The sequence below is a fragment of the Chiloscyllium punctatum genome, chromosome 5 (assembly GCF_047496795.1).
Source record: "Chiloscyllium punctatum isolate Juve2018m chromosome 5, sChiPun1.3, whole genome shotgun sequence".
NCBI classification, from domain to species: domain Eukaryota; kingdom Metazoa; phylum Chordata; class Chondrichthyes; order Orectolobiformes; family Hemiscylliidae; genus Chiloscyllium; species Chiloscyllium punctatum.
The window spans coordinates 40,764,276-40,777,161 of record NC_092743.1 but is presented as its reverse complement, the minus strand read 5'-3'; the positions used below and the strand labels follow the sequence as shown (position 1 = coordinate 40,777,161).

General features: G+C 39.1%; 1 protein-coding gene across 3 annotated transcripts in view; it reads right to left on the bottom strand.

Annotated features, from left to right (window-relative positions):
- The window catches only part of smarcc1a (SWI/SNF related BAF chromatin remodeling complex subunit C1a), a 221,871-nt gene that overhangs the window by 155,208 nt on the left and 53,777 nt on the right, over nucleotides 1-12,886 (bottom strand). For all 3 annotated transcript variants that reach the window (XM_072570120.1, XM_072570121.1, XM_072570122.1), the window contains 4 exons: nucleotides 10,164-10,288; nucleotides 5,187-5,311; nucleotides 2,951-3,010; nucleotides 1,375-1,412 (listed from right to left, as the gene is read on the bottom strand). In XM_072570120.1, the coding sequence (XP_072426221.1) occupies nucleotides 1,375-1,412; nucleotides 2,951-3,010; nucleotides 5,187-5,311; nucleotides 10,164-10,288 (348 nt within the window). The remainder of the gene's footprint in view (nucleotides 1-1,374; nucleotides 1,413-2,950; nucleotides 3,011-5,186; nucleotides 5,312-10,163; nucleotides 10,289-12,886) is intronic.

Here is a 12,886-nt window from a genome sequence, read left to right as displayed (position 1 = left end):
CCAAAGTACAAAGGGATCTGGGAGTGCGAGTCGAGGATTGTCTAAAGGTAAACATGTAGGTTGAGTCCGTGATTAAGAAAGCGAATGCAATATTGTCATTTATCTCAAGAGGAGAAAGTGAGGACTGCAGATGCTGGAGATCAGAGCTGAAAATGTGTTGCTCGAAAAGCGCAGCAGGTCAGGCAGCATCCAAGGGACAGGAGAATCAACGTTTTGGGCATCAGCCCTTCTTCAGGAATGCGCTTTTCGAGCAACACATTTTCAGCATTTATCTCAAGAGGGTTGGAATATGAGAGCACCGTTGTGCTACTGAGACTTTATAAAGCTCTGGTTAGGCCCCATTTGGAGTACTGTGTCCAGTTTTGGTCCCCACACCTCAGGAAGGACATACTGGCACTGGAATGTGTCCAGCAGAGATTCACATGGATGATCCATGGAATGGTAGGTCTAACATACGAGGAACGGCTGAGGATCCTGGGATTGTATTCATTGGAGTTTAGAAGATTAAGGGGAGAACTAATAGAAACTTACAAGATAATACATGGCTTGGAAAGGGTGGACGCTAGGAAATTGTTTCCGTTAGACGAGGAGACTTGGACCCGTGGACACAGCCTTAGAATTAGAGGGGGTAAATTCACAACAGAAATGCGGAGACATTTCTTCAGCCAGAGTGTGGCAAGCCTGTGGAATTCATTGCCACAGAGTGCAGTGGAGGGTCGGGTCGCTAAATGTCTTCAAGGCAGAGATTGATAATTCTTTGTGACATCAAGAATTTAAGGGCTATGGGGAGAATGCAGGTAAGTGGAGTTGAAATGCCCATTAGCCATGATTGAATGGCGGAGTGGACTCGATGGGCCGAATGGCCTTACTTCCACTCCTATGTCTTATGGTCTTCTTACTCCAAGGAGAAATAAAACTAAACAAGGGATAATGTCACAAAAGATTACCATAATCAAATTACAAGACAAGACATCAGCTTCTAACATGGTGTGATCAAAATGCACAAAATGATGATGCAAAGGCTATGCTCTCATTCGCAACTCAATAGCCAAGTGCTTATGCAATAAATTCTTAACTATGCTTTACACATACAACATGTGACATAAATTTTTGCCCACAACGTGCAAAGCTGTGTATAAAGAAAAGGAATTGAATATCTCCAAATGTAATTGAACAAGTCATTTTCCCTCAATATTCAAACTTTGATTACTGTTTTCCCTCCAACAGCATGTAATCACAAACACGTTTGTCAAAATGTTGTCAATACGAAGTGGTACAGAAACACAGCTCTGGAGCCTAACAATAGATTAGTTGCCATAGTTACCATTTCTCAACAGTGACTGGGTGAGCAGAACTAGCTTTTATGTTAATTACCTTCCCTCCTGCAGACAATGGTTCATCCTCTTGCTCATCTGCAACAAGATCAATTCAGGATATGTTATTAGCTTGCACAAATGCGATGAAGCCTTCATAAAAGGTGAAGACTATGTCAACAGCCAGAGTGTAATCATCTGATTTGTCATGGATTTGCTAATATTACACTATTCCAACTGAGCTACAAAAATTAATCATTGCACCAAGTAGATTCAATGTTACATTTACATCAGACAATAAAGTTACTTGCATGTGTATCCCATTGGATACCATCAGGTCACTAGCTACAATTTTTAGTGCACCTTTCCAGCTCTTGCTGGCCTCCTCATTCTATCCTCTGTCTTCAATCTTTGGATCTGCCTAGGTGGATCTTTAAGGAAAGCAGAGGTAAGCAGATGCCTCACAATATACTTAATGCTTCTTCAGGTATGAGTCAAATGATTAATTTTGATTATTTTTAATAAATCTGTTCAGATGTTTTCTGACACCTGTGCTTGAACAGGGACCACATGGAGTACTTAATGAAGTTTGAAGCCATTTTACTTTTTTCGAAATGAGTACCATCACGCATCAACCACTTCTCATTGACCAAGACAATGTCCTGGTCAAGCAACATCAAAATTCAAATGACCATTGCTTTCAAATCCCTTCAGTGCCTTGCCCCTTCCCACCTTGGCAGTCTCCATAAATCCTGTAACAAGCAAAGCTATCTACACAACTCAGACTCTGACCTTCTCAACTTCAATTACTCCACGAATGACCATACCTTAGTTGCCTTGGCCCTATGTTCTTGAGAAGCTATATTGTTCCAACTCTTGGCCACACTTGGTTCCTCAAAATACTCCTGATAAATCTTCCTCTTTGAGCAAGCTTTTGACCATCTTGTGTGACTTCATGTAATTTTGTTTAATCAATACCCCTTTGAATAACCATGGATGAAACAATATGTTATATACATTTCAACACCAACTTCAAATTCAACATTTCTTGGAAATCAGAGGTAAATTTGGTCAATAATTAAAATTTATGTTCTTGCCACTTCCCAGCCCAATCTCTGATATTGTCAAAGTCTTGCTGCAAATGGACACTGGCCTCTTAATGTCTCAAGAGTGGCGAATGTTGCTGCCATTCTGCAATCATCACACATCTCCACCTTGAACCTTCTGATGGATGAAAAGTCATTGATGGAAGCGGCTGAAGATGTTTTGAGCTGAAAACACTACCTTGAGAAACTCCTGCATTGAGGCACTGACATGGAGATGATTGCCTTCCTACAATATCAAACATTTTCTTTTGGCTAAAATATGACTCCACCAATTGGGAATTTTACCCAATTCCCAATTACTCCAGTCACAAAGAACAATCAGAGGGTCATGCAGGGTAAGAGAAGGCAGAGAAGGGTCCTAACAGAGGCACAAATTCAATGGTCTCTGCAATGCAATTTCAACAGCTAAAAGCAAGCTTTAAAAGCAGAAACTGTCTGCATTTCCCAGGGGTGATTTATCTATCGCTTCAGATAAATGGAAAAAAAAAATCAAGGTTCATCAGAATAGTGACAATTACAAAGTATAATTACCTAGATCTGCAATTGTGCCTCCCTTCACAGGTGTGTGTTCACTGTCCTTCTTGGGATTCACTAGTGTAAAAAAAAGTTATAGACAAGCCATCAAAAATGTACTCAATTCCATGCATTTCATCAGTGAGATTTTTAGATGACAGCAGATTGGGTAAAACTTGAACTTGCATACAGCTTTTTGCAACTGCAATCTATTGAATCCACTTGCAAACTCAATCCAAGTTTCTCTTCAGGAACAAAGGTATTTTGCATCTGCAACTCCATGGCATAGAATTATTTGCACTGAATCTGCTTTCCACCGACGACAAAAACTTCACTCTTCCATCATAGTCATAACCTTAAATTCACATTTTCATCACTGACATCTCAACAGAATTTTTAACACCTTCAATTGTGTAAAGTCCTTCATCAATTTAAAACCAAACCTATTCTACTCCAAATGTCTATGTTGGTACGTTCATATCTTTAAGCACAATTCAAGTTTGATTTGTACAAAGTTAAAAATCACACACCACCAGGTTATAGTCCAACAGGTTTAATTGAAAGCACACTAGCTTTCGGAGTGTCGCTTCTTCATCAGGTGGTAGTGGAGGGCTCAATCCTAACACACAGAATTTATGGCAATAAACTATGAAGGAGCGACACTCCAAAAGCTGGTGTGCTTCCAATTAAACCTGTTGGACTATAACCTGGTGGTGCGTGATTTTTAACTTTGTACAACACCAGCATCTCTGAAGTTTGATTTGGATTTTTTTTCTTATTCTTGTATATTCAGAGAACCTCTCAGTTGTCTCTCATCTGAAGCCAAAACTTCTGAACGAACTCGAAGTAGCTCTTGCATCTAAGATTGCTATCAGTTTAGAAGGTCTGCTGAGCAATATAGTTCTCAGAAATACCTGAAGATGAAACAGATGTTTGCATTTTTATTGCTGACACAATAACCTCAAAGCTTGAATCTCAGCATTCAGTCTTTCTGTCAAAATCTTACAAAAAAAACCTAAAGCCTGCAGAACTGGTGAACGGGAACAAGCAGAACCCAGATCTCTCTCAACAACTTGTCTATAAATATTTCAAATACACTGTAAAGACCACATCTTTTATTTTTCCTTTTTTTGGGATTGTGGACCACAGTAAGAGACTGAGGCAGAAGTTGTTGCATTTCTCAAAAAAAAAAATTACCAGTGCTCACTGTGAGCTGCGTTTACCCTGTTGCTTTATTCAACCAGTAAGGATAAGATGTATAAAATGCAACAGCACCCTGGATGCGTGCAGAGCAAGTTTTGCCAAGACGCACAGACTGCTGACTCATTTATGTCAACGGGATAAGGTGTGGAGACTAAAAGTCATTCATATTCCAACAATACTCTCATTGGCACCAGGGCAGATGGGTTACGTCTGGTGGATAATAAAGAAACAGCAATCTTTACACCACAAACGTAAAAGAGTTTCTCTGTGTGCAGTGAAGAAACAAAAATCTGCAAGATAGCTAGCTATTCTCTCCCACAAGTTGCGAAAAGCTGCTGCCTCCAACCAGTGACTGAAAGACTGAATAAAATGTGTCAACTGCCCTGTGCAGTAAAGAACTGAAAAAAATTTGGAAAGAATAAGCAGCTCAAAGATTCTAACAACTTAAAGTACAAGAAACTTCATTAAATCCTGTGGACGAAACTGCGTTGCCCCAATATCTATTATTTTCCACTAAGAACATGCATGTTTGTGTGTTGAAGTTTGTGTGAGGGTTCGAGTTTCAGCTTGGAGAGTTATATATTGATAATACAGATTTGTTTGCCTGTGGTTTGAATTTTTTTGTCGTAAGTGATTATGGGGTTGGAGTATCAGTGCACTTTCTCAGTGGGTTGTGACAAATAGCCAGGAGACTAACAAAGAAAAAACACTGACTTCTTTCTCCCCCTCAAATCTCATTTGGGTTTGGAAGGATCAGGATTTGGAATTTTATCCTGAACTGCTATCCTTCAACCAGAAGCGTATCCCTCCACCTCCACAAAAAGTGGAAGGGGTGTTGCTCTTTATAAATGAAGTGCTGAAAATAAGTGTGGCAGAAGGTAACTAGCCCAACTGTGAACAGTATGCAGTTGAAAATAAAAAAGAACCCAGAAGTATTGGGATTAACACTACTGAAAAATTTTCAGCATGTGAAACTTCAATATTATACTAAAACACTGTTTTTCAAGAGCCATTACAATAATCTGAATGACAGAAGAGACCAGTTCCTTACCATTTTTAGGTAAAATAACTTCTTCTACATTTGGTACAGGAGTGGGATCCTCCATGTCTTTGGTCAGGTCTTCCTGCTCCTCTTCATCTTTCTGCCCCCTCCTCTTTAAGTATGGTGTCAGCTGACTACAGGCAAAACAGAAACATTATGAACTTTAGTATCAACACAACCTAGTTATGCATTTATAAAATTTACTTTCATATATTAAGCACGATTGTAGAGACGGCAGGGGTACCTCAGTTCTTCACTTTCTCATGCTAATTGCAATTTATATATTCCACTGTAAAAAAGGACAGACATGAAATTTGCTCCAATCACAATCAATAATATTCCAGGTGAGAAAGTAAAAATAAAACTTGCCCATGTAGAAACATCAAAAATTGGATGAATAGGCCATTTGACCCTTCGAGACAACTCTGCCATTCAACATGAGCATGGCTGATGGTCCAACTCAGTACCCTGTTTCTGCTTTTACACCATACCTTATATCCTTTTCGCCCTAAGAGCTACACCTAACACCATCTTGAAAACATTCAGTGTTTGGCCTCAATTGCTTTCTGTGGTAGAAAATTCCTCATGGTCACAATTCTCTCTACCCTCAAGCTGAGACCCCTTCTCTGGAGTCCTCCAGTAATTGGGAAAATCCTTTCAATTGTTACCTTGTCTAGTCATGTTAGAATTTTACACATTTCTATGATTCTTCCAAGCTCCAGTGAACCTTGTCCAAACCAATCGTCTCTGTTCACATGTCAGTGCTGCCATCTGAGTAAATTAGTCTAGTATTTGGAGAATACCTTTAAAAGAATCAATTGCTGTGTCATGGTTTCCGACGTAGTTGAAAAACCATTTCACAACCAAAGACATTCAGAACAAAAGATTGAAAGAGAGATGGGCTGAATTCATCAACTCAAAAACCAGCCAGATTTTCGGCTCCATGAATCCTCCTCTGCTCGAAATATTCATCCACTATTTCCTTAAAATAGCTCCCAATTTCTCCTTGAATTACTTATTGTGGCTGAGAATTGCATACGCCATAAGATCTCAAACCAACTTGTCCCTACTTAACTATGGTCTCTTGAATTTCAATTGATGAAAGCACTGAATAAAGGCAAGTTTTCTTGCTTCTCACAGGAATATTATACCCTCACTCAAAATTCGAAAGATAATGATCACTATTTTTGAGCTCCGACTGAATTGCATCTGAACCTTTGACCAATTACACTGGGTTAACTAATTCCTGTGGACTACAGCTTTTCATTCTCAGTGACAGGCTGGTGAATTCATCCCCATTATTCCTAATTTTGGAGGCAGGGTGAAATATATAAACACCTGCTTCCATTTAATTTTTAAAACCTTTGCAGATACATTAGCTACCCTTCAATCTATAAAAATTGTTCCAGAATCTAGAGAATCTTGAAAGATAGCCAAAGTTTCTATTATTCCTATTTTCACTACCTCAAATATCAAGGGATATAGATTAATGGATTCTGGGAATTTGCTGACCTTAAATCCTATCCATTTCCCCAACACCATTTGCTTCACTCATGAGAACCTATGTTCCTGAACATATTTGCAATGTTGTTTGCCTCCTCCTTTTGAAAGCAGACCAAAAGTATGTAGTTACTTGGTCTGTTACCTTCATTCCACATTGTAACTACCCGTTTTTTTGCCATGCATAATAAAGGCATCTTCATTTGTCTTCACATACCTACAAAAGCTTTGAGAATCAGTATGTTAAGTTTCTTGCAAGCTTCCTTTCACACTCTTCTTCCCCGTCTTAAATCAATCTCTTGGTCCTCCTTCCTTGGATCTAAATATACCAGTAATTTCCATTGTTCACTATGGTGAGGTGACCTTTCCCATTTTATTTGTGTCCCAGACAGGAATGAACAATTATTGCAATTCACTGTATTTTTTAAACTGTTGGACAGTGCTTATGCACTGTCATCCCTTGAATTAACATTTCTCAATTTATTAAAACCAACTCATGCCTCATACCATCATATAGTTTTCTTCATTACGATGGAGAGCAACATAGCTGATTCTGAGACTCAGTCCTGAATCTAAATAAAAGGATATTATCATATCTGCAAAGCCAACTATTCCTTTTTGCTCACATAACACCCAGTCTAGGATGCCCTATGGGATCCAGAAAAGCATCTCTTACATACTCCAAGAATCACTCTTCTACAACAGTGGCAGAGATTTTGATTTGCCCAATCTGTTTGCAGAGAAGTAGCAGCCATACTTGCATCTGTACCTGTGTTGCTTGAGACACTAATTTCCTGTTTCATGACTTCCCCAACATTAGCTCTACAGTTTGGAAGTTTATAAACAACTCCACTCGTGTCTTCTGTCCCTTGATGTTTCGTAACTCTACCCATACAGAATCTACTTTACTGCAGCTAATTTTCTTGTGCTGAGAGCTCAGAAGTTGAGACTGTTTTCTTGGACAGAAGGCAGCTCAGAGAAGATTAGCCAGAGATTTTTAAAATAATGTGTCGGCTAGATAGATTACTTATGGAGAAGCTGTTCCTTCTTGTACAGGAGAAAACAAAGGTAGAGATTTAAAGTGATGTGCAAAAATGCAAGGGTGATGTGAGAAAGCGAGTACAGCATGGGATGCTCTGCCTGGAAACGTGGAAGGGGGAGATTCAATTAAGGGATTTCATAGGGCATTAGATGATTTTTTGTATAGAAATGGTGTGCAGGAATATGGGAAGAGGAAGGAGATTGGCATTAAATAATGGAATCAGCGTGTGCATTATGGCTCAAATGTTCTCTTGCTGCACCACAACAAGACTGTAATTATTGTCCATTCCTTTCAAATAAAGGCCCATTTTATTTATGTTCCCTCTTAACTCAAGAACCTCAATGTTAGATTTTTGAGATTCATGGACAAAAACTCCCCAAGTCCTCTATCCTGCAACTTTTTGCAGTTTTTCTCCATTTAAGTAATATTTTAGGTCATATATTCTCACTGCATAACCTCATGTTCTCAAATTACGTTTCATCTGCAAGGCTTTTCTCTACTCCCTTAACCTGTTTACCTTCCTCTACAGACTCTGTCATCCTCACCACTTGCTTTCTCACCCATTTTTGGGCGATTATAAATTTGGTTAGAGCACATTAATGTTGCTCATCCAAGTCATTAATATACATTGCACAGAATTCTGGCCCCAACGTTGATTGCTGTGGCACATCACATATTAGAGTTTGGGATCATGAAAACATCTACCATATCCAAACTATCATCTGGGAGTTAACCAGTCCCTATCCATGCTAAATATGATCTTGAACAGGACGGGTTTTGTGTACTGTTAAGTAGCTAACTTGTGGTACCTTACCAGACACCTTTTGAACATCCAAATATATCACAATATATTTTGCAGTTATCAAGGAATAACTCCTCCTCTGGCATTAATAGAAAGGTGGTCATTAAATGAAACAGTTGAAAACAATTGGTAGAGGACACAATCCTGAGAAACTCCTGCAGTGATGCCCAGTGGCTGAGATGTTGGACCTTGAACAACCGTAAGCATCTTTCTTTGTGCAAGGTATAAATCGGGCTCCTAAATGCGACGCTCCACCAAATGCAGACTTAACATCAAGAGCAGTGGTTCTCACCTCACCAACTAACCTCAGCACTTCTGACCATGTTTGAATGAAGACTGTAATAGGTCAGGAGACGAATGGCCCTGGTTAAACGCAAACTGAGCAAGTGAACTCTGAGCATGTTCCATTGAACCCTTCCATCATTTGGCTGATATTCAAGAGTAGACTGATAAGACCAATTTGTCAGGTTGAATTTGTCCTCCTTGATGATACACCTTGGCAATTTTCCACCTTGCCGTTTGCATATCAGTGTTGTCATTGCTTGGAACAGCCCTGGCTTTAGTTTGGAAAATATGGCTTCGCATTACTGATAAAATGTCAGCAGTGCTAACAGCTTTTTCAGTATCTAGCACCACCAGCAATTTATTCATTTTGTTGGCGGAACAAATAAAATTAGTTCAATTGTGGAATCTGAGGGGTTGGGGACCTTAGGGAGAGGTAGAAAATTTGATTATCTAATTGGCATTTTTAGTTTAAGGTAAATGGAAACCCTTTCAGAATGAAGTTTTGCAGTGATGGCTGGGTTTCCCCCAAAATATAAGATAGCATTAGAATTTACATACTGTTATGCTTTACAAAAAGATGCAACTAAGAATTCAAGTTAACTTTAATTTTATTTAGTAGTGGGACCTGGGTGTAACTAGTCAACCAGCATCTGCAGCCGTCCAGAGTATAGTTTAAGTCAACCACATGGCTGTGGGTCTGGACTCATGTATAGGCCAGACCAAGTAAGATTGATAGATTTCACTCCCGAACGTACAGTAATAAATCAGATGGGTTTTTGTAACAATCAAGAACAGTGACATGGCTATTATTGTTGTTTCCAAAACTGAATTCAAATTCTACTATCTGTCATATTAGATTTGAACCCACGACTCAAGAACATTAGCACAGTATTCTGATTACTAATCTCGTAACTTTCTCATTATGTCTCTGCTTCTAACTAATATTGTCATCACTGCACAACCTGTCATCGCAGTTGAACCCAGTGTCTTGATTTAAGGTTTCTGTGAATGTGTGCGCATCTGCGAACTCATGATCATCACAGAAAGCCAAGCTCTAAAAGGAATGCAATTCAGAAACTGGACTCTCCATCAGCCCCAATTCTCTGGACTTGACTCATGCACTCCATTACCTCTATCCATATGTTCTCATAACAAGTTAATCAGAACACTTCAAGAAAAAAAAGCAGAGCAGTAATAAAACTAGAGTATTCCTACTTCACACCTAACAGGTTTTTTTTCCTGTTGCTGTAAAAACAATGTCAAAAGGAACAGCTCAATGGATAGAAAAACACCAATTTCAACCATCCACCAAAACCACATGCTCCCGGAAATCAATCTGTGAGGCAACTTGACTCACCCTTTCTTTCCACTTTTCTTTCTTGACTCAGCAGGTGTCGATATTGGTGAAGGGGAACGGGAATGTTTTCTTTTCTTGGCACCAGTTGTTGACTTTCTGTCCTTCCTATCCGGTGTACGGGAGTCCTGGTTGAAATAGATCAGTAACTTAGAAGTGTTCAACATTCTGACTACAAAGCAATATTAACAAAGTTATCATCAGCTGGGTGAATTGTTATTTTAGAATTCAAATGTCAGGTTATTTTTCTTGATCCATGGGGAAAAAGGTTGTAATGTGTTTGAGCAAGAATGGCAGAAAACAAGAAAATGCTCAAACTACACTTAGTCATTCAGTAGCTCTGAAAACCAAATATAATTTGTGAATCTTTCTCATTAGACCTTCTCATTAGTGCTCCCTCTCTTACCAGGTACTGCCATGTCTTCGCTTTAGTTTTGCTTAACATTTTCTGCTATGCTGTCATTGTTATATTATTGATGCTAATTGAGGCAATTGGAGTTTAAGTGATAGCGGTTTGATGATTTTAACTATTTCTCAAGAGGTAATCTGGAAATTAGAACTTGGTGTCAATAAAAAAAAGTGATCGTGTATTATTCCAATATTGAACGGTCATTAAAAACCCAATCAGTTCACAAACATCTGTTTTGAAACCAATTCTCTCCCCACATCCATCTGGCTAATGCATTCTAAGTTCATAAGAAATAGGGGCAGAATTAGACCATGTGGCCCATCAAGTCTATTCTGTCATTTCAAATCATAGCTGTTACGTAACTCAACCTCACTTTCTGCCTTCTCCCCATAACCATTCAACCCATAATCAATTTTTTAAAAACCTAACTCCTCCTTAAATTTACTCTGTCCCAGCATTCACTGCACTTTGGGGTAGCAAATCCCACAGATTCACAACCCTTTGGGAGAAGTAGTTTTTCCTCGACTCTGTTTTAAACTTGCTTCCCCTTAAGCTAAGACTGTGACCTCTCATCCTAGAATGCCTCACAAGAGGAAGCATCCACTCCACATCTATTTTATCCACACCTTTTATCATCTTGAATACCTCAATTTCATCTCCCTCATTCTGCTAAATTCCAGAGAATACAAACCTAATCTGTTCAATCTCTTTTCACATGACAAACCTGTCATCTATGGCAAGCAAACCTCCTCAGAAGTGCTTCCAGTGCCAGTACATTTTCCTCAAAGAAGGAGATAAAAACTGCACACAGGTTCAGGTGCAATCTCACAGATACCTTTTACAGTTGCAACAATACTTCTTTACCTTTATAATTTATTCCTTTAGCTGTAAAGTCAACATTTCATTCTCTTTATTATCTCCTGTACCTGCATGCTAGTATTTTGTGACTTGTGAACGAGGACATCCAGATCCCTCTGACTACAGCACCTCGAAGTCTCTCCCCAATTAGATAATTGGTCGCCTTGCCATTTTCTGACCAAAATGCATGACTTCACACTTATCCAAATGACTTAAGCTCAACATCAATCTAGTTGAATTACAATTTCCTTGAAACTACAGAAGCAAACCACTCAGTTGCACCAAATCATTCCAACTCTTTAGTCATTATGACATGGAACACAGGAGGAGGCAGCTATTCAGACAGTTGAGCCTGCCCCTCCAATTAATAGAATCATAGTTAATTCGAGGAAATCATCCCCCCCACCCTAAGTGGAATAAAAAGTTTAATAACCTTGCATGCAATTCCCACATTCAAAATATAAATTCCAAAAATAAAATTTTACAAAAAATTACTCCTCCAAATTTTGTACAATTATCGTGACATTAAAGCGAAGATGGTTCCCAAGTTACTGGGAAGATGAGGAATTGCTTGGGGGGGGGGGGGGGGGGAAAATCGCAGATCAGTGTGGAATTTCAAAAAAAAAACATAGGCAAGTTGGCAGATCAAAATCTGCGATACAACTTAGTTTATGATAATTAATAACTTGCAGATTCTGCATGTGCAAACTGTATACATCACAGTGTGATAAATGCCAGAGTGGCACAATCTCAGCTCAGTTAACTGAGTAAATACTTGACCAGTAGAAATTGGAGGTTTCAAAATAAATAATGGTTATGAAGCAAAAGGCAGCATGCAGCTTTAATACCTTGCTATAATTACAAGGAGTTCTCTGATAACATGACAGTCACATTCCAACAAAACCTTGCTTAATAGAACATTCTTAATAGAAATAATGGGGTCTATGGGAAAAGTGGGGTTGGGGCAGACCAGCCAAAAATAACACTCACAATCATTCAATCATCCAAAAGTCTAACACAAGGTATAGCACAGCCTAAATGAAAGGTTGAAATCGTGTTTATGATTGAAACAAAAGTAAATTTAACAAAGTACATTTCAAATACACAAGAAAATGGTCCTTTGTACAATATCTCTCACAGAAAGCTATTACGCCGGTAGTTAACATCTGTGCACGTGCAGGATGGCACAAAGACCGGTGCTGACATCAAGCAAAGAATGGCGCAGAGACTTCGGCGCAAGCATAGAACTGCACCAAGACTGGCACCAACATGCAAACTGATCCCTGCTGGAATCAAGGTATGGCCAAAGGCAGGTGAGCATTGTTGAAAATACCATTCCCTAATTCTTGAGCAGCATTACAGCCACATCGGTAAGCTGAAATGTGCATTATTCCAGAACTCCCTGTACTGCTCGCTACAATCAGTAGTGGGGTGTAGGTGGGGGATATGTTTTAAAAAT